At 43.6% G+C, this 27,044-nt stretch overlaps 1 protein-coding gene across 4 annotated transcripts in view; it reads right to left on the bottom strand.

Moving 5' to 3' along the window:
• The window catches only part of TPD52 (tumor protein D52), a 107,164-nt gene extending 88,853 nt beyond the window's left edge, over window positions 1–18,311 (bottom strand). For 3 of the 4 annotated variants that reach the window (XM_060243594.1, XM_060243595.1, XM_060243599.1), the window contains exon 1: window positions 17,890–18,134. In XM_060243594.1, coding sequence (XP_060099577.1) covers window positions 17,890–17,923 — 34 coding nt within the window. In that variant the 5' untranslated portion in view covers window positions 17,924–18,134. Of the gene's footprint in view, window positions 1–17,889 lie in introns of all 4 variants that reach the window. The other variant, XM_060243600.1, reaches the window with a different exon arrangement.
• Window positions 18,312–27,044: the final 8,733 nt, after the last annotated feature.

Raw genomic sequence — 27,044 nt, 5'->3', positions numbered from 1 at the left:
GGTTAGGATCCTTAGGGATTCTTTGTGGAAACTTGAACACCCCAACCCCTCTTGCTTGTTGATGTAGGTCTTCACCAAAATATTGTCTATTCTTATGAGGACATGTCTGTGTCCAACTTGGTGGAAATGTCAAGGCTAGCCACATGGCTCTTGGTTCCAGGAGGCTGATGTTCATCTTGGGATTCTGCTTTTGACCAAGTTTCTTGGATTGGCTTGTTGTCTAACATTGCTCCTCATCTTGAGAGGTTGGCATCAGTGATAATCTGCAGTACTCTCAGTTCCAGTATGTTTTGCCTGAGGATAGGCTGGATGGTTTGGTCCACCACAGAAGACTGATCTTCACCTGGACTGGCATCTGGAGGGACAGGTTTGTTCAATGCATGATCTGAAGTTGATATAGTTGTACCAGTTGTTGCAGCTGTCCCACCTGCAGTCAGGCCCACTGGATCACATCTATATATAATATTATGAGGTCTAGTAGCTTAACCATGAGGAACATAGACAAACTGCATAGAGAAACTGGAGGAAATAAGAGATAATCCAGTGCCTAATTGTGTGTTCCTGTTTTAACAAGAACGACACTCATTATAGTGCCATGGCTTTCTTAGCACTCTTTATTTCATAATGTAGAAATAACATGTGTATGAGCTTTTATCCTGCTTTTTGGTCAAACTGGCTTCCAGAAATTGTAAAATCAATACAAGTGATCAAGAGAGAGAAGATATCCTCAACTAACCTGGACCTACGCATGGAAAAAGGAAGCCTGGCCACCTTCTGCCTTTATTTGCAGTTATCTTGAAACTCATCTTCATATGTTGCCATTCCAAGTTTTTGTTTCTTTCTCTCAACAAAGTTTCCATTTTACCTCTTCCAGTGGTACTCTGGACACTAGCCACACAATATTTATACCTTCCTAAAAAAGCAAAGCTATTTCATGAAGCAATTCTATGCATGAGAGATTTTCTAACCAGTGATAAATTTTCCATTCTCCATTATTACCTACTTCAGAAAAACTCTAATGAACTCAAGTGTATGAACCAAACATTCAGCAAGATAACAGATTCATTAGTAATATCCAATTTGACTGAGATATTTCCCCATGTGTTTTATGTGTTAAGTGCCATCAAGTCATTTCCAAACTGCCTGTCATTAACACCCTTGCTTAGGTCTTGCAAACTGACAGCTGCAGCTTCCTGAATTGAGTCCATCCATCTCATGTTGGGTTTTCCTCTTTTCTGGATGCCTTCAAGGCTTCAGCTTTTCCTAGCATTATTGTCTTTTCCATGGAAAAGTGCTTTTCCATGCTCTGCAAAAGCTACTACTTTTCTTCTCTCCCATCCCCTAACCCAAAGAGAAAAAACAGCAGAGCTCCTCCTACTGAATTACACTAACAATACATCAGTAACAAGTTTTCTGTCTTCATTCAAGATATATTTTACATTAAGTTCATAGTATTCTGTATGCATTACCAAAAACCCCAAAAAAACCACAAGCACTTGTGGAAAGCTGACCTTATTTCCAAGACTGATGTTTGTCTGAACTACCACTGCACATCCACTGGAGGTTGTGTTCTCCTTTAAAAAATGTATGTCAAAATCACAGCTCAAAGGGATGCTTTGGCTTTCAATCATTCCAGTAGAAACTTCAGACAGCTCAAGAGTTACCCATTTGTTTATAGGAGATTACTTTCAACAGAATTCAGAGTAAGATCTTGGCATAAACTAGACACGGAATTCATCCCGCCCCCATCTTTCCAGGCTCATGTAAACCAAAAATAAGGCAAAGGGGGAAAAATGATCAAACTCACAGCCTCTGAAGGCTGTTGTATACTTAAAAAAACACTATATGTCATATAATATATATGATTTAAGGAAGGTTAGCATAGTACATATTGTAGTAAGTTTTATGTGTTTTTATGTATTTTATATGTATTTTATATATTTTATTGTATAATTATAATTATTAATCTATCATGAATGTATTTAAATGGATTCTGTTGGTTTTTATGTTGTAAGCCGCCCTGAGCCCACCTCGGTGGGGTAGAACGGGATATAAATCGAATAAAATAAAATAAACAAAAATATACAGCTACTGCCTTTGCTAATGTAGTCACACAAAGTCTTTCCTATTAGAAGAGATACTATTTTACCTACCTTATTTCTCAAGTGTTTAGGATCAGCCTGACAGCCTGATAGCAAAAGTCTTTTTACGGGCACCAGCTGTCTCCAAACAAGAAAAACCAGTTTGCTGCCCATGTGGCTCCAATTGCATTTAAAAACTGACTTTTAAAAAAAAGTTACTGTTAGAAGGCTTTGTTTCAATTCCATTTAAAAAAAACAAAAAACAGAGAGACATCTGAAACTTGGTATGCCAAGATAAAAGAAGGGAAGAACTGCTTTCAGGAACTTCACTTTACAAAAACATTAATTACAAATGTTTTAAATAGCGTTATTTAAAAATAATGATATTGTTTCATGACAGTTAACCAGTTCCTTTGTGTGATCAGCACTGATTATAAAGTCTGCTTATAATTAAATTTCATTGAACTCATTCGTAAGTATGGCTCAGTGGTAGAGCATCTGCTTAGTAAGCAGAAAGTCCCAGGTTCAATCCCTGGCATCTCCAAAAAGGGTCCAGGCAAGTAGGCGTGAAAAACCTCAGCTTGAGACCCTGGAGAGCCGCTGCCAGTCTGAGTAGACAATACTGACTTTGATGGACCAAGGGTCTGATTCAGTATAAGGCAGCTTCATATGTTCATATCTTGTATCAATGTGACTGATGTCTATGCTTATTAATCATGTGAAGAACATTTAACATTTCAGATTAGGAATGTACACAGGGAGTGCTACAGTTACATACCTTATCTGAAGTAGTTATATAGGTCTACTTCACATACATAGAAATATAAGGTGTTTAACATGTGAGACATAGACTGGCTCACATCACACATCCTGACTGTTGTTGAATATAGATTTTATCTAGAGCAGATTTATTGGACATTTTATGGCCCTTTCAGAGTCATTTTATTTTTATTCTAGATCTGAATATGATCTACCTCTAAACCCAGAAGTGTTTTGTTTTGTTTTCCTTTTTTTGTGCTGTAAATGTGGAATTAACTGCTAGGTGCTGACTAGAACCCGAAAGAAGCTGCAAACCGCCCCCCCCCCAAAAAAAAAAATATGACCTGCCAGCTCAGATTTGGAAGCTGAATTATATGTCTATGTTAGCATTTTGGAAAAGAAGTGTTAAGAGACATTATTATTTGTTTGGGCAAGTCTGTTGAAGTGGTCTCTTTAAAGCAGTCTAGTACGCAATGTACTGTGAGATAGTATTCAACTCTATATTTTTTACTCATAATAACATGCAATTCTTTAATATTTTGTATCTTTAAATTTTGTAGTAATAAAAATTTCAAAATGCCAATTGAAAAGCAATTCTTTTGCAAAAGCAATTGACTTCTCGCCAATTCTGGTGGGATTTTTATGGCAAGAGACGTTCAGAGGTGGTTTGCTATTGCCTGCCTCTGTATCACAACCCTGGTATTCCTTGCCTTGTTGGTCTTCCACCAAAATACCGACCAAGGCTGACTTTGCTTATCAAATATCTATTTGGCGGTTGACAATTTCACTCACTTAATTTTATTTGCAAAATAAGCAGTATGGTACAGCTTTCATTATGTGGCATCAGAACAAGAAGAATTAATATTGCAATACAGCAAGTGACTCTGGGAGCATGATTTGCCTATAATGCTTTGATCATCTATAGGTGATAAAGCTGATCTTTCCTATAGTAGGATACCTACAATACAAGTTTACAATACATTTCAAATTAAATACCATCTAGAAGGCGACCTGTTAAGACAGGGCCATGCCAAGTGAGATTTTTTTTTTTGCTTTAAAAATATTCACGCATCTTATTGCCTACTTGCTTCTTCTACTGAAGCCTTTCCTTCTCATCACTGAAGTTCTTCTATATTCACAAATGGCTTGCCGTTTTACATAAAGTTGACTAAATTTCCTGCAAGAAAGTTAAAACACAAAAAAATACAAACACACAAAAATCTTAATCGGATTTCTTGTTAGAGAAATATGTTCCATTCAGTCACTGGTTAATGAGAAGTAGGAGGGAGATAGGAATGAGGGCCTCTGCCCCTAAGAGGACCAAGCAAAAACAGTTCATATGCACCCTGTGTGCAATATCAGCACAAGACTTTTTCCCCACTTGCAGAGAAAGAAAGGCTAGATTTCACCTTGAAAACAGCACCAGAAAATCCTTGGACAATCTCTGCTCCTATCAATGTATATCAATTTACACAGTTTCCTCTGAATTTATCATGCATTGTTTTTTTGCCACAAAGTCATAGTTGACTTATGGAGACCACCATAGTATTTTCAAGGAAAGAGACATTCAGAATATTGCAAGTGGAGGACTATACACTGTCTCCTGCCTCAGACTCCAGAGACAGCACCATAGATGTAAATAGAGGGGGTCAGGATGTACCGGGCATCCTTTTCTTCCTGTTATCTGATACTACCCCTTTGAAGTAGAATGCTATTCTTAGGATCAACACTTCCTTCCCTCTCCCCCCTCTCTTACTCAAACACACACAATACTTTTACATATTAGAAAATGGGAGATAATAGGACAAAATTATCTATCTGCACCACCCCAGAAAGGAAAAGGTGTGCAAGTCAGACATACAGATATGTCACTGCAGCTTTGTTTCAAAGCCATTTTGTTTCAGTGTTGTGCTGCAAGGTAGAAGCTAGCTGAGAAAAACAGGACAGCTTATCACCTTGTCCAATAGCTGTGTTTTGCTTAAACACTGTAGTACTCTCTCAGTGTATGAAGTATGCATGCTAGGTTCCTATTCAGTTTCTCCCTTGGTGATGTGAACAGTGTCCTAAAATGTGTAGTCTGCTAAAATCCCAGTGGCCAGTTCGGAAGAAAAAGGGTAGCATCTAAGGCTGTTAGAGTAGGCCTTGAACTGAAGAGTGATTTTGGCACCTGCCTACATTTTTTTCCTTACAAACCTATGCTCCTAGGTCAGACTTCATGAAACTGAGACAGCAGCCTATGGAAAATGCTGAGAAACCCAAGAAACATGTTACCATATGCCAGTACTCAAAAAAGACAGATTTCTCACCCACTCCCCAAAATTGAAAAGTACTGAGACACAGGACCAGCATTTAGAGCAACCCACATTAAAGCAGATATACCCTACCTTAAAGTTTTCTAGCCCATAAGACCATGATATTGAGCCAATCACAAGTTCTCACAAAGCTGTTCCTCTCAAGAGCAGTTTCTTCCAGAGCTCTCAGTGCCACCTACCTCACAGGATGTCTGTTGTGAGGAGGGGAAGGGAAAGGAAGGGAAGGGAACAGAAAGAGGCTTGAGACTCCTTTGGGTAGGGAAAGGCAAGGAATAAATTCAGTCTCCTACTCTTCTTCTTCTACTTGGAATGCAGAAGCATTACAGAATAAGGTGTACATATTGTGTACATGTGTATTAATTGAATACAGCTACCAGTCCATGCATCCCGCCCACTCTGAATGTCTGTTAAACTGGTCTTCCAAATCCAGAGAAGGGAGACAGAATATGCACAAATAAAGAGTATTAGGTTGCTTCCAGAAAGCACATGCATTGGTTAACAGCACTCTCGCACAGGAAATGCCTTCCTGAATCAGTCCTTTGTTGCCATTTTCCCTTGCTGGACAACTAGAGAGCTAAAAAAGAAAGTAATTTCTATACAGCAATTATCAATTTAAGAGCCCTCAAAAAGCCTTGCAGTGGCACAGAAAGGAAAATGGCAGTCCTGAGAGGCTGAAAGCAAGAAAATGGGGCCAGTGAAAGCATGACCTTTGCAGTGAGGAAACACCTATACCTTTCCATCCACATGGAAACACACTTGGACTGTGCTTTCAAAAAAAATGGAGCAAAGAAAGCTCAGGGAAAAGCATGCTGAAAATGGGGATAGGACTTCCTGAGCAGAATGCCATTTGGATGGAAGGGGGGGGGGCTATTCCAGGTTAGAAGCTGAAGAAAATAAAAACCTTCCTATGAAAGTTCTTTATATGCCAAACAGCTTTAAGGGGCAACTACTGCACTGGACATAGTGCTTATAAACAGAAATGAAAGGAAGCAGAACTGTTCCAATCACCACCATAGCCCCTTCTCTAAAAGCAGGTGCTGGGCAGATTTTTCTGACAACCTGTCTATGAATACAAGCAAAACTCTAGTAGTACTGAAAGCATGATGCAAGGAATCTTTTGATCATCATGCAACAAAAACTTGGGTTTAGAGAACAACACAGCAAAGTCATTAGAGAGAATACATGTCACATTTGGCAAGGGTTTGTATTATTCATATGCCTCCCTGCATTTACTGGCTGCTATGAAATCCTGTATAATCTGTTGATGCAGATGTATTAAAGCATAAACGCCTAAGCAACCCAGAAGGGAAGAACTTAAAGCAACCCAGCTCAAGCTCCCTTGCTGGAGGATAAGAACATGCCATTCACACCACAGTATGTTTAATTCTGTTCCTATAGATGACTTCTGCAGGAGACCCTGTCTGTGCCAATTTATTCAGTAAAAACTACCTGCTGAATTCACAAATATGCAACATCACCCCTGCAGAGATGTTAACTTACCAGAAATTTCTGAAGCTATAATGGAAATAAGCCCCCCCACACACACACCTTTTCTGGGGAAAACATACATTGAAATATATAAATGTTTTCTCATCAAACAAACTCATTTTATGACCTTGACATTAATGCATCATTCACAGAAGTTCACAACCTACAGATCAGTACATAACTAAATAACGTTCCTCCCAAAAAATTGAAAAATTTCAGTTATGGTACTCCAGGAGAGAGATATTAGAATAACAGATATAAGGAGGGAGTGACAAGCAAAGGGTTGCTTTTTGTTGTTTGGAAGTTTTTTTTGTAACTAATGGACATATAAGGAAATACTTTACAGAGAGAAATGCTAGAGGTTGCCATAATCCATGTGATAATCATACGATTTGCAACGCTGCACAAGAACAACTGCATAAGATGCTCCTGTGTATATTACTTACTGGTAGACTTCCTGTATGCCATTTCCTAATAAATGATTTGCAACAGCCAATGTCTGGGCCATAAAACATTACAGATTATCAATTAATGTGTCAATGATCAGTAAAACTACAAATTTTCAGTCATGAAAGTGAGCTCTCCAACACTGACTCTTGTTCAGAGTTTTGATACAATCTGGCTCATTAATGATAAAAAAATTGCTAAATCCCAATTTATTGCCTAATTAGCATATATAGTTAAATCTACTAGAATATCTATGCAATTTAAAAGCCTTAGTTTTTATAAGCACAGTTTCAAATAAAACCAATATCTTGACACACAGACACACACAGAGCAACATGCTGCAAATTTGCTACCTTAGCATTTGGATCTTAGTTAGTGACAATTCAAAGGCAGGAAGAGTTGCAATTAAAAAGCAAATTTTGCAACAAACAAAGAAATGTGCTTCCACGTGGAAATGATTTTTCATGTAGCTCTTGTTACTGCTGAAAGAGTGGCTGCATCTGCAGTTCCAATAGGGCATCTATACTAAAGCCCCCTCCAACTTTCCTTGACCTCCATGGATGCCATTTCCTCCCCTGCACCAGAGGGATTTAAACCAATTGTCAGCAGCTATATTGCTATAGCATTGACAATATGTTATCATGATCAGTTAGCTTCCAGCTTTCATTTTTTAAAAGAAGTCTACTTGGTTGCAGAATTATAAAGACAAACATACAATCAGGAGCCTTCTCCTTATAATTCCTCAATTTATTTTTGAAATCAAAGCTGGATACTAGGTGATGTGGCAACTAATAATTATAATATTAATACTTTTTTTAAAAAAAAATACCAAGAATATCTAGGAGGGGATGGCCAACAAAGAGACCAAGATAAGGAAAATCAATTTAGGCAGGACGGGGGGGGGGGGGGACCCTACTTTCCTATCCACACGGCTTCCAAAGCTGCGCTATTTCCAAACAGGGACCAGTATTTCTCTAGTACATAATATTTCTACACAGCAACAGAACATTCTACAGACATGTATAGCTAAACAGGCCTCCTATTGGAACATCCCTGTGACTTTAAATATTTCTTAGAGAAGATCTTCTTACAGAATTTTCAGAAAACCCTTTTTTCCCCTCATGAAAACCAACAAGGTTTGTTCTCCCACACTACTATAGAAGTGTTATTCTGTTCCACATGGGTTATAAGAGTTTCCATCAGCAGTTAAATGTTACAGGCAAAGTCATATTCAGACCCACTCCACCAACATGCCAGCGTATGAAGCACAGCTAGAGCCACAAATGACAAGACCTGCTCAAACAGATTTAGAAAATAGTTTGGGATCCTAGTTAGCTGTAACCCCATTTAAGATAACTGCTAACATAATGCCTGTGGTGATGCATAAAAATCTGTATTCCAGAAATGAAAGAGCATGTGATCATGCCAAATGCTCACAACCACTCACCAATCCATGGTAAATGAGTTAGGAATGTTGCATTTCCCCCAATGTTAAGTGGAACCTAACTATAGGAAAGAACTTCTATTAGAATGGTGACCCGATTTAAAAAGTAACACCAATTACTGCCTGGTTGTAAGACATTAATCCTGTTTAATTTACCATCAGGAGACGGCTAAGACCAATGGAACAGTATTGTTGTTTCTGTGGCCAAAAGCTGTCAGTTCCATAAGGACTGCTGCTGAAGAATGGAAGAAGGGAAAGTCTTTCCCTGTGGGGACTAGATAATACACAACCATAAGTGGGGACCCAAGATATTTGTGGGGGACCCTTTCTCCCGCCTAACTTTATTCTCCCCTATAGTCACTGCCAACTAAGAGAAGGGGTCCCCCCACTAGTATCTGTGGCTCCCTCCCCCACTGTTGCAGCCACTGCTGCTGGGCCACCGTGCCCCACCCCCCTGAAGAGCTCAGTGTGGTGCAAAGCCTCTGATGCCGGGCCCATGGTGGCTCCCAAAGCCCTCATTTTCAAGGCTTCCTGCTGATGGGATGCCATGTTCCCATCCACCCCTACCATCAATCCTGAAAAATCCAACACAGCTCCAGGTCTCTGCTGCCAAGGCCATGGGACTCTGGGGAGAGGAGGGGTCTTACATCCTCCCCACTTTCTCACTGACACATCTTATGGCCTCTCCTGCAGCTGCCCCGAGGCGGCTTTGCTGCCACCTCCCAGCCCAACGTAGCCCCTGGGCTACTTCTGTTGCCGCATCCATGCCTGTGTTGTCCTGGGCTCTCTTGTAGCCACCCAACAGAGATCCTGGCCTACTTTGCCGGCTTCAGTAGCCCTCCATGGCTCCTGGGATGCATTGTCACCACCACTACCAAAGGAGAGTAATTTCACGGGATTTAACTCCCCATGTACTTTTTAAAATTTTCAGATTTTTCTGCAAATCTAGTGGGTGCCCTGAATTTGCAGAAACATCAGTTTAGCCTCCATGTGCCCCCCCTCCATCTGCAAATTTAAGTATACATAGATCAGGGCCCTGGGTGGCTAATATTATATAGACAAGTGGGAAACTGCAATACTAATGGAGGAATTCTTCCCCCCGCTGCTGCCAATTCCCTCCTTATGGCTCAGGGGGGAGACTTGCAGCAGGGGATTCCTACCAGCTGCCAGCATGCTCTACTGCTGTAGTTGGGTCCACTGCAGAGCAAGGAGCCTGGTGCCCAGGCCCAGAGCAACAGCCAGCACGCTCCACTGCCATTGTTTGGCCCACGACAGTAGCCAGCTTGCTCTATGGTTGGGCCCACAGAAGTAGCCAGTGTGCTCCACTCCGGAGACTGCAACGGCTAGGCTGGAGCAGCTGTCATCATTCACTTTATTTCTATTGCAGGGCCAGAGCAGCAGCCAGCATCTTCCACCGCCATGGCCAGGTCAGAGCAGCTGCCAGTGGGGCTCCTGAACTGTGTCACTACTGCCAGGCCCAGCGAAGCACAAGCACAGAGAACAGGGAAGCTACTTTACTTTTGGGGAGCTTTAACAAACACACACCGTGTATTTTTAAAATATTTTTCTGGAAATCCAGGGGGGTCCCTCAAATCTCTTTAGTCTCTGTGGCCCCAATCTGCAGATTTAGCTATCCATAGATAGTAGCCATACATTACCAGTAGTATACAGATGTAGGGACTGAGCACAATGTGTTGGAATACAAGCTATGCACATTCCAGCCATTATAGAGTTAACTGTTTACTTGAAAGAGGAAATGATGTATTGTAACCTAAACCCAATTAATTGCAAAGTCTTCTTTGCCCACAAAAGATGTAAACACAACATTGGTCAGAAAGGATGTTAGGTGTGAAATGCTTTGATCTTGTATGCAAGCTGAATTGCTCTTCTTCCTGGCGAAATGCTCCTTGGGAAGAAGAACTGTTAGACAAAGGGTTGTATAATGTAGCCATGTAGAGAACAGACATAGTTAGACTAGATGGTATGCTAAATTGTTTTTCTTTCATATCCTAAGTACCCTATCCTGATGTTTTCTAGTAAACATTCTTTTGATAAGCTTAAGCCTTGACTCCAATTATTGCCACTCCAAGCCTCTGAATCTAACGTGTATTTCCCATCACAATGCAGCTATCTCTAATTAGCAATGGAGTCAATATAGCAACTCATTTCACTGCAGTGTGAAAGCGCTTTATCTCTCTCTTTCTCACACACATGCAAACACACACACCCTTAAGCAGTGCAATAGATTAACACCACAAGCCTCACTGTGCTCTGGATGAGAAAACACTGGAGGTACCCATATTGTTCTAATATTTGCTTTATTTACAAGCAAAAGTCTGAGAGAAAACAGATTAAAAAAACAAACAAATATGTTAAGCCTGTACTGCAACTCAAAACAATAAAAACTGCTCTAACTCAAAACAATAAAAATAAAAATCAGTTTCAACCAGTTTGTAGCTCTACTTCCACCTCAAAACAACTCCAAACCCTTTTTATACATCTCATGGCCCCTTGCCATGAACTGATGGTTTTTGACCCTGAAAACTAGGATTAACGTGCTACATTAACACTCTTTTGACAAATCCATGGTCACCCATCTTTTGGTACAAATGAGCCTACGGATAGGACTCATCAAGGCTGCTGAGCTCATAGCAAGGGGTTTTAAAGGCACTGTATACCCAGAATCCAAAAGCTATTTTTAAAAGAATCCTCATGTTTGACCAAGTGAAGAAGACACCTAACAGGGTATGAAAGAATACACAAGCCAGCATTTAAGTCATGGCTTTACACAAGACATTGCAAATTGAATCATAATTTTTTCTGCTTCCTGAAATATTCACTAATTTGGTTATTCAAGTTTAATTTATGCATTATTGCCACACAGGAAGAATGTCCAACAAGAGATTTCTTAACAAAAGTTGCACCAGCTGGAACCCTTACAGCCCGCGGAGCCAGATGGATCCCGAACGGTTCCAGATGGCTCTACAGGATCCCTGGCCCTCTGGCAATTCCCTCGATGACCTGGTGGAGTCCTGGAACGATGGGCTCTCCAGGGCCATCGATGAGATTGCACCTAGACGTCCTCTGCGCCCTCGCCTAAAGCTAGCACCCTGGTATAACCAGGAGTTGCGGCAATTAAAGTGAGGACTCAGACGACTAGAGAGGCAATGGCGGTGTACTCGAGAGGAAGCGACTAGAACATCTTATAGAGAGTGTATGAAGTCCTATGAGATGGCAGTCAAAGCCGCAAAGAAAACATACTTTGCGGCTAAGATTGCATCTGCAACTTCGCGCCTGGCACAATTGTTTAACACAATTCGGACTCTTATAACGCTGCCACAGGGCTGCCCAAACGCTAGTCAATTGGAAATCGGCTGTGAGGCTTTTGCGAAATTTTTTGCAGATAAAGTCGCGTCGCTCCGCCGCGACACCCCCGCCATATTGGAGACAGTATCCGAACCCGAGGCTCCTTGCCTGTCTTCAGATTGTATTCTGGATGGTTTCGGCGCTCTCAGCCTGGAGGAAGTTGACAGGATCCTCTTGTCTGCACGCCCTACAACTTGCAATTCGGACCCTTGTCCCTCCTGGCTTATTAAATCTTGCCAGAGGGAGCTTAGGTATCCTATACGGGATATCATAAATAGATCCCTGATGGAAGGGCAATTTCCAACACCTCTTAAGGAGGCAGTGGTCCGCCCCCTCTTAAAAAAACCAACACTGGATCCGGCCGAATTGGCACACTATCGGCCGGTCTCGAATTTACCCTTTTGGGGTAAACTCATTGAGAGGGCAGTGGCGCTGCAATTACAGAGTTTCCTGGAGGATGCTTCCGTCCTTGACTCCCATCAGTCGGACTTCCGCCCGGGTCATGGGACGGAGACAGTGCTGGTCGCCCTGGTGGATGATCTCCAGCGGCATCTGGATCGAGGCGGCTCGGCGCTACTGATGTTGTTAGACCTGTCGGCAGCGTTCGATACGGTCGACCATCGGTTGCTGACTTGCCGTCTCGCCGACGTGGGGATTCAGGGGTTGGCTTTACAATGGCTTACCTCTTTCCTCAAAGGTCGGGGACAAAGAGTGGTGATTGGGGGTGAATTGTCCCAGAGGTACCCGTTGGATTGCGGGGTTCCTCAGGGAGCAGTTCTATCCCCAATGTTGTTTAACATCTATATGCGCCCTCTTACCCAGATTGCCCGGAGATATGGGCTGGGCTGCCACCAGTACGCTGATGACACCCAGCTCTATCTACTTATGGACGGCCGGCCTGCCTGTGTCCCAGAAAACCTGGACCTGGCATTGCAGGCCGTGTCTAGATGGCTCAGGCTGAGTGGGCTGAAGCTAAATCCGACGAAGACAGAGGTCCTTTGCCTGGGTCGCCGTGGTCCGGGGAGGGAGATTCCCTTACCGGCCCTCGACGGTGTGCCTCTGTCAGCGGCGCACAGGGTTAGGAGCCTGGGGGTGCTACTGGAGCCTACCCTAACTATGGAGGCCCAGATAGCAGCCACTGCCAAGTCCGCATTCTTTCATCTTAGGCGGGCAAGGCAGCTGGCCCCTTTCCTGGAGGACGGCGACCTGGCAACAGTGATCCATGCAACGGTCACCTCGAGGCTGGACTACTGCAATGCCCTCTACATGGGGCTGCCCCTGTGCCGAACCCGGAAGTTGCAGCTAGTGCAGAATGCCGCTGCCCGGCTGTTGTTAGGGCTCCCTAGATGGGAGCACATTCAGCCGGGGCTTCGGGAACTGCACTGGCTGCCGATAACATACCGAGTTCGGTACAAGGTGCTGGTTATGACCTTTAAAGCCCTTTATGGTCTGGGACCTGCCTACCTTAGGGACCGTCTCTCCCCACATGTTCCCCAGAGAGTGCTGAGGTCGGGGTCTCAGAACCTCCTTGTAATCCCTGGGCCAAAGGAGGCCCGTCTGAAAGCGACCAGGGACAGGGCCTTCTCGATTGCAGCTCCCAGTTGGTGGAATCAGCTCCCGGAGGAGGTGAGGGCCCTGCGGAACCTGGAGCAGTTCCGCAGGGCCTGTAAAACAACCCTCTTCCGGTTGGCATATAATTAATTGTGATCAGAATGCCGAATATTAAATCTCAAACATCAGATTACTGAATATTGGAAACTGAAGGACTGATTTAAGGAAAATGTAGCATAGTGTGTATCGATGTGAGTTTTATGTATTTTTAGGTTTTTATGTATTTTATTGTATAATTTTAATCATATTTAAACCGATCTCTGTTAGCTTTTACTGTTGTAAGCCGCCCTGAGCCCGCCTCGGTGGGGTAGGGCGGGATATAAATCGAATAAAATAAAAATAAATTTAAAAAAAATTAATTGCACAATTCCTTTATGACACTACAGCAAACATAGTTTAAAGCTAAATGTTGCATTCATTGACATGGGTGCAAGGCCTGCTGAAATTCATGTGTCTTGTGAGTAAACATGCATAGGACAGAGTGGCACATCTCACCAATATTTTATAAATATATGTCGAAGTTCTCTTGTGCATATTACTTCACATCAGGGAGCACTACAATTCCATTTACAAGATGCTATTCAGTTCAACTACATGGCAGTTTGTGTCCTAGAGAGCTATAAAAGTGCTCTGAAGCCACAGTTAACTCACAAAATAAAGGGTCAAGTAAATCCTATCAGCATCATTTTCACTAGCTGAAACGCATACATGCCTCTTTGTTGTTGAGGAATCGAACTCCTACAGAGAAAGCCAGGAATTCATCACACTACAAGATTTATTGCCTACAGGAATATATCTCTGGAAGAGTACCTATTGCAGACAAGCTTGCTTACCAGCATCAGTACCTATGTATTTTATGGCACTATCCTCTGAGCAGAAAAACATATCAAGTGGCATCTTTAGGACTAACCAAAGCTACTTTTTTGAAGTTATTATCTGACTACTGCAGGTCTCCAAGCTGAAAATTTTAAATAAGCCATTGATTTCAATTGACTCAAGTGTGCTTACCTCTTTGGTACAGTCAAGATACACACGCACTTCTGGCTGTGAGAACAATGTTCCATGCACCACAGTCATTACCACCATCACCACACTCTGTGCTGCTCACCTGCACAATACATTTCTATCAGGAGCACAGGTTTGTAAATTACAGGTTTAACAGCTAGAATATCAATCTGACTATTGCTTGGAGTAAAACAATTGGTTTATCCTAATCCCTTCCCCCAAGCATCTTTTCTATGCAGTCTTCATAAGCATTTATTCACTTGTTCATGTAATCAGTTACTTGCCTTGCCAAAATCCCAGCTGCCAAGATTGAAACAACTGTATTCTAAGCAACTGCTTTGAAGAATCATGTGGTAAAGGCAAAGGTAGCAAAAGTAGCACAACAAAATAACACAACAGCGTCAAAGTGCATAAATATGTGTGGGGGTGCCTGCTGCTGCCATCAATGTCTGCTTTGTGCAGACAGCAGCATAAGTAGCCTATGCTTGATGGCAGAACTAGCTTTAAACACAGCAATGCATACTGAATCCAGAGACTAGCTTTTCTGTCAACCATAAGCATGGCCTTATGCAACTGAAATCACAGAAACTAAAAAAAACCTCAATAGTATGTTATAAAGAGAACATCCTTATAAAAGTATGAACAGCTCACAATCTAGCCTTTATTCTACAAAGGCAACAAAAAGCAGCTGGCTTCTGAATTCATCTTGAACTGACCTGGATTTTTAAAACAAATTGTTTTTGAAGAATCTGTCTTGATTACCACAGAAACCATAACAGCATTCTAAGCAGCTCCTGAATTTATGAATCACACGATTTCTGCAGCTTTAAACTCCTAATACTTGCTCTGCCCTGGATTAAACAATACCATTTTTGCCACAAGTCTGGTACTATTTAGAAAATAGAGGGGAAGCATTTATCACATTTTTATCTTTCCCTTCTTCTTGCATGGAGTGCATGCAAGGTTCCCTCTTCCTCCTTCACTGTGTCGTCAATGATTCTGTTAGGAAAGGTTAGGCCAACAGAAAGAAAAGATGCCTGGACTCCAAGTCACTCAAGGAGCTTTATAGCAGAATCAGGATTTAAACCCATATTGTCCAACATTCCAGATATTATACCACCCTAGCCTACCTCCTTCTAAGCATACAAGAAAAGCCACTGTGGATATGTGATATTCTGTATTTAGTTGATGATACCCAGAACATGGCCCCAAAATATCCACTATTAATGTCACAGCTGGAACATCAAGCTACCTCAGAACAGAATTACTACCTTAGAAGCTGCACATGGTCAGATCCTATTATTTCATGGGTAAAGTAACTCAGAACAAAATTTACAGAAATATTTCATTTAAAGCCCAAGTTCATGAGTTGTTGTTCAGTCACAAAGTCGAGTCCGACTCTTTGCAACCCCATGGACAAAGTCACACCAGGCCCTCCTGTCTTCTACCATCCTCCGAAGTCTGCTCAAATTTGTGTTTGTTACATCAGTAATGCTGTCCAGCCATCTCATCTTTTGTCGTCCCCTTCTTTTGCCTTTTATCTTTCTCAGCATCAAGGACTTCTCCAGTGAGTGCTTCCTTCTCATTTGGTGGCCAAAGTATTTGAGCTTCAGCATCTGACCTTCAGAGAACAGTCTGGGTTGATTTCCCTTAGGATTGACTGATTTGATCTTAGTGCAGTCCAAGGGACTCTCAAGATTCTTCTCCAGCACCACATCTCCTTTAAAGTCTCTGTGTAAACTGCAAAAGCCAAATGATCAGTAATCCTCACTGGAAAGCCAAAGATGGCAATCTTTCTCCTTCAGAAGTGGGAGCTTTGCCACTAATTTCATTAGTAGCACTTCTAAACTCTCCGCTGCTTAAAATCAATGAACAAGGCAGTCAAGACTCCTGTTAAGAACTTCTACAGGAACTGCAGTGCAGACACAGTGAGAAACTGAATGATGATCCTTAAAGCCTGCACAGATTTTCACTGGTCTTTGTAGTTGGCCATTATTTGTTATGATTATCCATAATTCTAGCACACACACACCAACTTCAGCAATAAAGACAAGTCAGTCTCCCATGACAGTAAAAAAAATTCAAGTCCAGCAGTGGCACCTTTAAGATCAACAAAATGTATTTGTGCACTTAGGCCTTTAATCTAGAGATTTCCGAATTATCATCAGACATTCACTTCCTACCTATCATCAGAAAGAGGGCAACTCAGAAGTGCAGTAATAATTCTTAAGAGCACTGTCACACAATTGGCTCTGGGTCGATTTTCGTATTGCTAGCACTGATAAAACATCCTTTCACATGAGAGCTCAGTGCAACACACATCTCTCTTCCCCAAACCCTTTTGTCCTCACAACCGTGTGAAGCTGAGCATGAGCACGTGGCTGGGCACAATAAGTTTGATGGCCGGGTATTACACTGGACATAGCCTTCTCAGTAGGGGCACCTAGCTTGTAGGGCACCCTCCGTGAGAATATTTCACTGGCAGCCTCCCTGGTAGGGTTAAGCAGGGAATTGATTCCTCCCCCCTCCCTTTAAAAATAATGATAACAAGGCCTCCGAGGAGATGGCTAGAAAAGCGGTCACGCGCCTACTTTTGAGCTTTGATGTCGTGCCATTATCAGCTCAGAGCACTGATGGCGTAATTACGCGGGCTTGCGCCACCATCCCATTAACCCCCGAGACTAGCGGGTCTTGGGAAAGGAAAATCAACAGGAACAAAGTGAGCCCGCGACGTTCTCGGTGAGGCAAACAGTTCCCAGCCCGCGGAAAGAGGAAGAGAAGGAAACCGCTAAGGGCCAGGAGTCAGACGACCTCCTGGAGTGTCCGGCGAAGCAAAGTCACACCTCGACACCTCCTGACTTGGGCTTCCCCAAACCCACCGTCAAGTTTTGGCTGAGGACTTCGCCTGACACCGCGCCAGCCGAGCTACATTTACTCCCCCCGCCTCGCCTTTTTCCCTTGCAACTCTGAAGGAGTTGCTGTGCGTTGTGGCAAGAGGAGCTGGCAAAGGGCGGCGCCGGGGGCTTCCTGCAGAGGAGCTCCCGAGGGCGCTGCTGGTAAGGCGTCAAACCCGCCACGCCCCTCCCCCTCAGCCACACTTTTTAGAGGCGTTTCCGTCAGTAGCAGCTCGCTGGAGTTGCAGATGCTGCTGGAGGCACCATGCCTGCCAGCAGCCGCCGTTACAAGCATAAGTGCAGCACGCAGTCCAACGAACCCGAACGCACGCAAGCGGAGTTGCTGCAGCCTTGCATTGGTTGCAAGCAAGGCAAACCTGGGTGCGGCCAGAGAAGCCCCCACCCCCACCGGTGCGGGGGAAGGCGGAGAAAGCACATCTGGGAGCGGTGCCCCCGCTAGAGCAGCCGCTTCCTTTCCTCACCTTGTTCGCTGCCACGGTCCATCTCAGCAGCCATCTCCTTGAAGAACCAGCCGTTCAGTTCCTCCCTTGGAAGGAAGGCACTGAGAGACGATTTATACCGCACAACCTGCGCGCCACCCCCTTACTGTGCCTGGCTTCGCTCAAGCGCACTCGACCCGCCCGCGCCTGATATAGGGCGGGTTCTTCTCGTTCCAGTCCACGTCAGCCGGACGGCAAAGCCACCTGACCACGGCCTCGCTCCGCCTGACCCAAAAGCGGGAAGGGAAGGTGGGCGGCAGGTATGAGGTACAAAGCGGAGAGGCGTTCCTCCTGGTGGACCGAGCTGATACGCAGCAGCTCCGCTGGGGTTGTAAGTTTCAACCCAGGCGTGCTCCAGTACTCAAAAGGAATATCCAGAATAGGTGAATTAATAATAGAGAGCCTCTGAACACATGCAGAGTGCCTTTTTATTCATTAAAAAGGCTTACTTCCTCTTAACTGCTTGTATGTTTGGGAAACGATAGGAACATAAGAGAAGCCATGTTGGATCAGGCCAATGGCTCATCCAGTCCAACTCTGTGTCACACAGTGGCCCAACATTTTTATACACACACACACACACTGTGGCTAATAGCCACTGATGGACTTCTGCTCCATATTTTTATCCAATCCCCTCTTGAAGCTGGCTATGCTTGTACCCGCCACCACCTGTGGCAGTGAATTCCACATGTTAATCACCCTTTGGGTGAATAAGTACTTCCTTTTATCCGTTTTAACCTGACTGCTCAGCAATTTCATTGAATGCCCACGAGTTCTTGTATTGTGAGAAAGGGAGAAAAGGACTTCTTTCTCTACTTTCTCTATCCCATGCATTATCTTGTAAACCTCTTTAATGTCACCCCGCAGGCGACTTTTCTCCAAGCTAAAGAGTCCCAAGCGTTTCAACCTTTCTTCATAGGGAAAGTGTCCCAAACCTTTAATCATTCTAGTTGCCCTTTTCTGGACTTTCTCCAATGCTATAATATCATTTTTGAGGTGCAGCAACCAGAACTGCACACAGTACACCAAATGAGACCGCACCATCGATTTATACAGGGGCATTATGATACTGGCTGATTTGTTATCAATTCCCTTCCTAATAATTCCCAGCATGGCGTTGGCCTTTTTTATTGCAAACGCACACTGTCTTGACATTTTCAGTGAGTTATCTACCACAACCCCAAGATCTCTCTTGGTCAGTCTCTGCCAGTTCACACCTCATCAACTTGTATTTGTAGCTGGGATTCTTGGCCCCAATGTGCATTACTTTGCACTTGGCCACATTGAACCGCATCTGCCGCGTTGACGCCCACTCACCCAGCCTCAACAGATCCCTTTGGAGTTCCTCACAATCCTCTCTGGTTCTCACCACCCTGAACAATTTAGTGCCATCCGCAAACTTGGCCACTTCACTGCTCACTCCCAACTCTAAATCATTTATGAACAAGTTAAAGAGCATGGGACCCAGTACCGAGCCCTGCGGCACCCCACTGCTTACCGTCCTCCACTGCGAAGACTGCCCATTTATACTCACTCTCTGCTTCCTATTACTCAGCCAGTTTTTGATCCACAAGAGGACCTGTCCTTTTACTCCATGACTCTCAAGCTTTCTAAGGAGCCTTTGATGAGGAACTTTATCAAAAGCTTTCTGGAAGTCAAGGTAAACAACATCTATTGGGTCTCCTTTGTCCACATGTTTGTTCACCCCCTCAAAGAAATGTAACAGGTTAGTGAGGCAAGATCTTCCCTTACAGAACCCATGCTGAGTCTTCCTCAATAACCCGTGTTCATCAATGTGCCTACTCATTCTGTCCTCGATAATGGTTTCTACCAACTTCCCGGTATTGAAGTCAGACTGACTGGCCTGTAATTTCCCAGATCTCCTTTGGAACCCTTTTTAAAGATGGGGGTGACATTTGCTACCTTCCAGTCCTCAGGAACGGAGGCAGATTTCAATGAAAGAGTACAGATTTTTGTCAGAAGATCCACAAGTTTAACTTTGAGTTCTTTCAGAACTCTTGGATGTATGCCATCCGGAACTGGTGACTTATTAGTTTTTAATTCGTCTATCAGTTGTAGGACCTCCTCTCTTGTCACCTCCATAGTAACCCTGCAGATACACCAACCAAAATTATTTATATATAAAAATAAACCTGCTAGGCTGGTGGGCCTCAACTGCTCCTGATGTTAGATTCAGGTACCCAACCTAACAATATTCCCTCTAAGCTGTGGAGTCTTGTGAGCAAAAATTCTACTTTGTGAGCTACTGGCATTAAAGGTGTGAGCTACTGCACAAATTAGTTTGCTCTGGGACTATTTTTCCTGAGCTGAGACAAAAATGTGTGAGCTGCTAAATTTCACACACTAACTCAGCTTAGAGCAGGGGTGGCCAAACTTAGTTAACATAAGAGCCACATAGAATAAACATCAGATGTTTGAGAGCCACAAGACATGAGTGTCAAATGCTTGCGAGCCACAAGGAAGGAAGGAAAGCAAATAGATGGAGGGAGGGAGGTAGAGATAGAAAGAAAGCAACTTCAACTTTAAACGCATTCTTCAACCCACTGGCTGGCTTGGTTTGGCTTGGTGAAGTGATTTAAAGAAAGAAATGCCTTCTCCAAGCCAGCTAACATAGTAGCAGGGGCTTCAAGAGCCATACAGTATGTGTGAAAGAGCCACATGTGGCTCCTGAGCCACAGTCTGGCCACCCCCAGCTTAGAGGGAACACTGGTAGGTAGCCAGGTTGGTTTAAAGCAGCGTAACAAAGTTTAAGTCCACTGGCCCCTTTAAGGTTAACAAAGTTTTAATCTAGGTTTAAGCTTTCATGTTCAGGCACACTTTTTCAGATACTTTGAAAGCAATGTCACCCCAGAGCTGGAAATGACTGGTGTTTACACAGGGGATTACCTTTACCTTTAGTGGGTGACGAGGGTGTTGCCAGGAGGGGGCACACCTTTTCTTGCCCACAAACAGCCCCCCAATCTTGTTTAACTCCTCACCTGCAATAATACAACAACTAATTTGAACATGATACTGGTACTAGAGGTTGCAGTAAACCCAGATGCCTACTTTGCTGCCACCTACACCTAGGCAACACAAGCACTGGACCTAACAACATTAACTACACCATTTCAGGCTAATTCACTTGCTCATATTCTAATATTGTATATGCCATTAAATGTCTACAATGCCATTCCATTTTCTGCATAGAGCAAACAGGTCAAACCTTATGCCAAAAAATAAATGGACACAAAAGTGACATCACAAAACTGAGAAACTTGTAGGAGGAGAATTCATTCTTCCAGGACACTCAATGGGGGCAGGGCCGGCCCTCCCACTAGGCAAATTAGGCGGTTGGCTAGGGCGCTAAGAGACGGGGGCGGCAAATGGGGCTCTCACGCCCCCCCCTTCGGTGTCCCAGGCAAGCACTTAGCTTGCCTCCTTCCCCACCGCTGCTGCCGCTAGTCCCCTCCAGGCCGCCGCCGGCCACCCCCCCCCCCCAGGTGCTCTGCTCACTTGCCCGCCATTGCTGAAAGCGGCAGCGCTCTGCTCGCTCCCTTCCCCCTGCTCACCAGCTAAAAGTAAGCTTAGCCAGCTTCACAGCTCGCGCCTGTGCATTTTGTCTCTTAACAAAATGTGCAGGCGCGGGCTGGGAAGCCAGCAAAGCTTACTTTTAGCCAGTGAGCCCCATGGGGAAGGGAGCGAGTGGAGCGCCACTGCTTTTAGCAGCGGCGGGCAGGTGAGCAGAGCACCGGGGGGGGGAGGGTGGCCGGGACACCGTGCGGAGTGGGGGGCGCAGAGCCGTGGGGGGGCAAATTGGGGTGGCCCCAGGCAGCAAGTCTGCCTAGGGCGCATCAGGGCATCGGATCGCCCCTGAATGGGTGACCTCAAAGTAACTGTTCTATTGCAAAGGAGTTTCAGAAACAGATTAGAGTTGGAGGCTGCTGACTTGAGTTACAAGTTATTATAATACTCAGGACAATGGAACTCACAGGGCTTAACAGTGCCACTAGGCACAGGAAGCACAGTAACTGGTTGACCCACAAAATATTTTAATTTCTTTTAAAATCAGAAGCAAAAAAAATGAACTTCTGAGGTCCAAGATTTATTGTTTTAATTTTTTTCTCACATGAGAAATGTGAGAAATCTATTTAATTTTGCCTAAAACAGAAAAAAATTAAAATGTTGAAGTACTTAAAGTTAGGGCTTTTTTTGAGTAGGAACGCACAGGAACATGGTTCCGGGTGGCTTGGTGCCAGCGGGTTTGGCCTAATATGCAAATGAGTTCCTGCTGGGCTTTTTCTACAAAAAAGCCCTCTGTGCAACAATGGTGATATCAGGGGGTGTGGTCTAACAGGAAAATGAGCCCCTGTGGGGCCTTTTCTTTTTAAAAAGTCCCAATTAAAGTTATATTAATATTTAATATTGGTATTATGGTGGGAGAAGTCCACAAAAGTAAAAGTGCCTAGGGCTCACAGAAGTCATAATGCAGCCCTGTCAAGTAGATCTCTAGATTTGGCTACCTCTTTCCCACCAAGACCCCAGGGACCAATGATACCCCTGCTGAGATGAGAGATCATTATAGTGCCTGAGAAGGGAATTTAAAACCATCAATTGCCCCACCAACAGCCCTGCCCAAAAGGCAATTTGGGCACCTGGTCCCAGTTGACTTTCCCAGCCCATCTGTCACCAAGCTGACTTTCCCCCTCTAAAGTAATTTGAGATTTCTCAAAATTGCTTCTCATCTTCCAAACAAGGCTGTGTATTTATTTTCAAAGCATAATACCTCTTATTCCATTATAGACCTTTCTGCAATGAATCTAATTCCCTCCTAAAGCCATCTATGCTCAGTGTCATCACTACATCCTCTGGTAGTGAATTCTACAATTTAACTAGTCCTTGAGTACAGTTCTTCCTTTTGTCCATTCTGAATTTACTGCCCATCAGTGTCATTGGTTGCTCTCAAGTTTAGTATTGGGGAGGGGGATATGTATTATTTTATAAATCTCTACCTTGTCTCCCTCCTAATTCCCTCTTCTAAACTAAAAAGTCCCAGAGTCCTCAGCCTTTCCTCTTGGGAAAGGAGCTCCAAACTTAACCATCTTGGTTGCCTTCCTCTGTACTTTTCCCAGTTCTGCAATATCCTTTTTGAAATATGCAGCTAGAATTGGATGCAGTATTTCAAATGAGGTTGCTGAATAGATTTATACAGGGACATTACAATACCGTCCATTTTCGTTTCAGTCCCCTTCCTAATAAAACCCAGTTTAGAATTTGCCTTTTTTACCACTGGTGCACACTGAGTTGACATTTTCACTGAACTATCCATTACAACCCTGTGATCTCTTTTCTTCTTCAAACCCCATCAGCATATCCTGAAGGGGTGCCTGAAATGAAACCAAGGGGACACAAGGACAGAGATGAATAATGCTCTTGCAGAGAGCAAGTGGGCTGTAAAGGCCTATGCATTGTACTCTAGCTGTTTCCTCAGTTCACCTCTCTACTTTGGGGTTCCCACATGTGGGATGCACCTGTTGGGCAATGTTCCCTCTAAGTTGCAGAGTCTTGTGAACAAAAATTCTACTTTGTGAGCTACTGTCATCAAAGTTGTGAGCTACTGCATAAATTAGTGTGCATTGGAGTAATCCTTCCTGAGCTAAGACAAAAATGTGTGAGCTGGAGGTTAAAAATCTGTGAGCTAGCTCACACTACATCAGCTTAGAGGGAACACTGCTGCTGGGGGAATAAAGTGTAACCACTGTGCCCATAATCTCCCATCTCCTGGAAGAGTTGCACTGGAACAGCGTCTGTTGCAAGAAAATAGGCAGGATTGTGCGGTTGTGCTTTCTGTGTCTTACTGGCAAGACAGGGGGTTAGGCATAGCATTCTGGTGGCATGCTGATATAGTAGAAGTATGTCTGCAAGACCTTCCCTCCTGCCACTCTGCCCTGTCTACACTTATACTTGAAGGAATCAAAGTTGATGGCATGGAATAGGTTCACTGGGGGAAGGATATACCACTGTAGATGTTGTGGCAAGGGACCCTCCTTTGCTTATCTGTGGGAGTTACATTTGTCCTTGCATCTTCACTTGAAGAAGTGTGTGTCTGATTGGTTGTTTAGTCTTAGGAGAACTGTGGCTGCAAAAATTGCAGGTATGTTAAATTTGGTGGCATTGGAAGTTAGGTAGGAGGAGGTTGTGGGAGCATGTAGGGTTGCTAACTCTAGGTTCAAAAATTTCTGGAGATTTGCAGGGTGGAGCCTGAGGAAGGCAAGGTTTGGAGAGAGGAGGGACTTCAGCACAGTATAATGGAATAGACCCCACCATGCAAAGCAGGCATTTCTCAAGGGGAACTAATTCCTGGAAGCCCCACTTGCAGGTTGGCAACCCTAAGGACTTGTATTTTACCTTCCTGTGTGAGCGATTTTTAAAATCTATATCATGGTTATTGCGGAACAATATTGTGCCTGGTCTGGGGCACAACTGACCAGGGCTGGTGAGGCTTAGGATGTTGACTAAACTTTGCTCCACCCATGACACACCCCTGGTGCACCAAATTCTGTGCTAAAACACCAAAATTTCACCAGCATGGGACTACCACAGCTTGACAATGACATATCTCCAGATCTTCCAGTTCTACAGACATATGTATCATCATGGTATGTCAATGCAGAAGTTTAGTTGCAGTCTCAAGCTCTTGAGAGACAGGATTTAGGACTGTGCTATAATTCTCCCAAATCCTAGTTCAGATCAGAAGATCACTCTGTCTTCAGATGAGGACACCAATTGTTTTTTGAAGTCTTATCATTTCCATTACCATTATTCTGGCACCTCTCCTCAGTGGCTTCAAGACTCAGTTGAAGCGTGGATGAAGGATATTGGTAGGTGAACTTTCATCTACTTCCTAAGTAATTATTTGCAAAGTTGGATGGGTGTATGGACTTTTAAAAACTTTGTCAGTTCATGTTATGAGAGAGAATTTATATCCATGTTTGTCACTGTGAATGTATTGCATGAATTTCACAGTTTATCCCATTTCTCTTTGACATCCTCATGCATTAGCAATGCAGGTTATCTCTTGAGCTGTGTATGTAGATATGAGGTACAAGGGAGAAGGATTAGCCAGCATCATTTCCTTTTCTCGTTCACATATATATTTGCTGCCAGAGGATGTAGTGATGGCCACAGGAATAAAGAGTTTTTAAATGGGATTAGATAGGTTCATGGAAGATGAGTCTGTCAGTGGCTACTAGCTATGGTGACTGAGGAAAACCTCCACATTCAGAGGCACTCAGCATTTTCCTTTTCCTTTCCTTTCCTTTCTTTTATCTTTGTTTCTTTTTCGCTTCCTTTCTTTCACTCCTTCCCTCCCATTTTCTTCCTTCCTATTTCTTTTCTCTTTCTTTTTTTCTCTGACTATTTATTTCCAACTCTCTCCCCCTCCCTCCTTTTTTGTTCATTCTTTCTTTCTGTCAGTCAGTCTTTTTCGCTGTCTATTCGCTTTATTTCCCACCCAACTCTTTCTTTCTTTTCTTTCTTTCTTTTTCTATCTATCTGTCTGGCTGCCTTTCTTTCTCAGTCTTTCCCTCCATATTTGCTTTATTTCCCACCCCTCCTCTTTCTCTCTTTCTGTCCTTCCTTCCTTCCTTCTTCTTACTTTCTTTCTTTCTTTCTCTCTCTCTCTCTCTCTCTCTCACTCTCACTCTCACTCTCTGGTGGAGTTTGGGAAACCTTGCTCTTGTGGATCAAAAACTGGCTAATTAATAGGAAGCAGAGAGTGAGTATAAATGGGCAATTTTTGCAGTGGAAGATGGTAAGCAGTGGGGTGCCACAGAGCTCAGTACTGGGTCTCATGCTCTTTAACTTGTTCATTAATGATTTGGAGTTGGGAGTAAGCAGTGAAGTGGCTAAGTTTGCAGATGACACTAAATTGTTCAGGGTGGTGAGAACCAGAGAGGATTGTGAGGCACTCCAAAGGGAGCTGTTGAGGCTGGGTGAGTGGGCGTCAATGTGGCAGATGAGGTTCAGTGTAGCCAAGTGCAAAGTAATGCACATTGGGGCCAAAAATCCTAGCTATAAATACAAGTTGATGGGGTGTGAACTGGCAGAGACTGACCAAGAGAGAGATCTTGGGGTCGTGGTAAATAACTCACTGAAAATGTCAAGACAGTGTGTGATTGCAATAAAAAAAGGCCAACGCCATGCTGGGAATTATTAGGAAAGGAATTGAAAACAAATCAGCCTGTATCATAATACCCCTGTATAAATCGATGGTGCAGTCTCATTTGGAATACTGTGTACAATTTTGGTCACCGCACCTCAAAAAAGTTATTATAGCATTGGAGAAAGTCCAGAAAAGGGCAACTAGAATGATTAAAGGGTTGGAAAACTTTCCCTATGAAGAAAGGTTAAAATACTTAGGGCTCTTTAGCTTGGAGAAACATCGACTGAGAGGTGACATGATAGAGGTTTACAAGATTATGCATGGGATAGAGAAGGTAGAGAAAGAAGTACTTTTCTCCCTTTCTCACAATATGAGAACTCATGAGCATTCAATGAAATTGCTGAGCAGTCGGGTTAGAACTGATAAAAGGAAGTACTTCTTCACCCAAAGGGTGATTAACATGTGCAATTCACTGCCACAAGAGGTGGTGGCGGCTACAGCATAGACAGCTTTAAGAGGGGAATTGATAAGCATATGGAGCAGAGGTCCATCAGTGGCTATTAGCCACAGCTTATCGTTGGAACTCTGTCTGGGGCAGTGATGCCCTGTATTCTGGTACTTGTGGCGGGGCACAGGGGAAGGGCTTCTAGCCCCAGTGGTGGACCTCTTGATGGCACTTGGGTTTGGTTTTTTTGGCCACTGTGTGACACAGAGTGTTGTACTGGATGGGCCATTGGCCTGATATGTTCTTATGTTCTTGTGCAAAGCAAAGGTTCATAACCTTTAATATACATAGTTACAAAACATAGAACATGATGGATGGAAAATTTTCTCTCTTTTTTGTTTGTTCTAGTGCTATATTTGAGTTATGTTTGCAAGGGAAGGCAGCATGGTATAGCCAGATCTCAAAAGTTAAGCAGGGTCAGCACTTAGAAGGGAGGCCACCAAGGAACACTCTGCAGAGGATGGCAAT

This window comes from Heteronotia binoei, chromosome 7 (assembly GCF_032191835.1).
Source record: "Heteronotia binoei isolate CCM8104 ecotype False Entrance Well chromosome 7, APGP_CSIRO_Hbin_v1, whole genome shotgun sequence".
NCBI lineage: Eukaryota > Metazoa > Chordata > Lepidosauria > Squamata > Gekkonidae > Heteronotia > Heteronotia binoei.
Note: the sequence above shows the minus strand (reverse complement) of the source record. Positions and strands in the feature narration are given on the sequence as shown.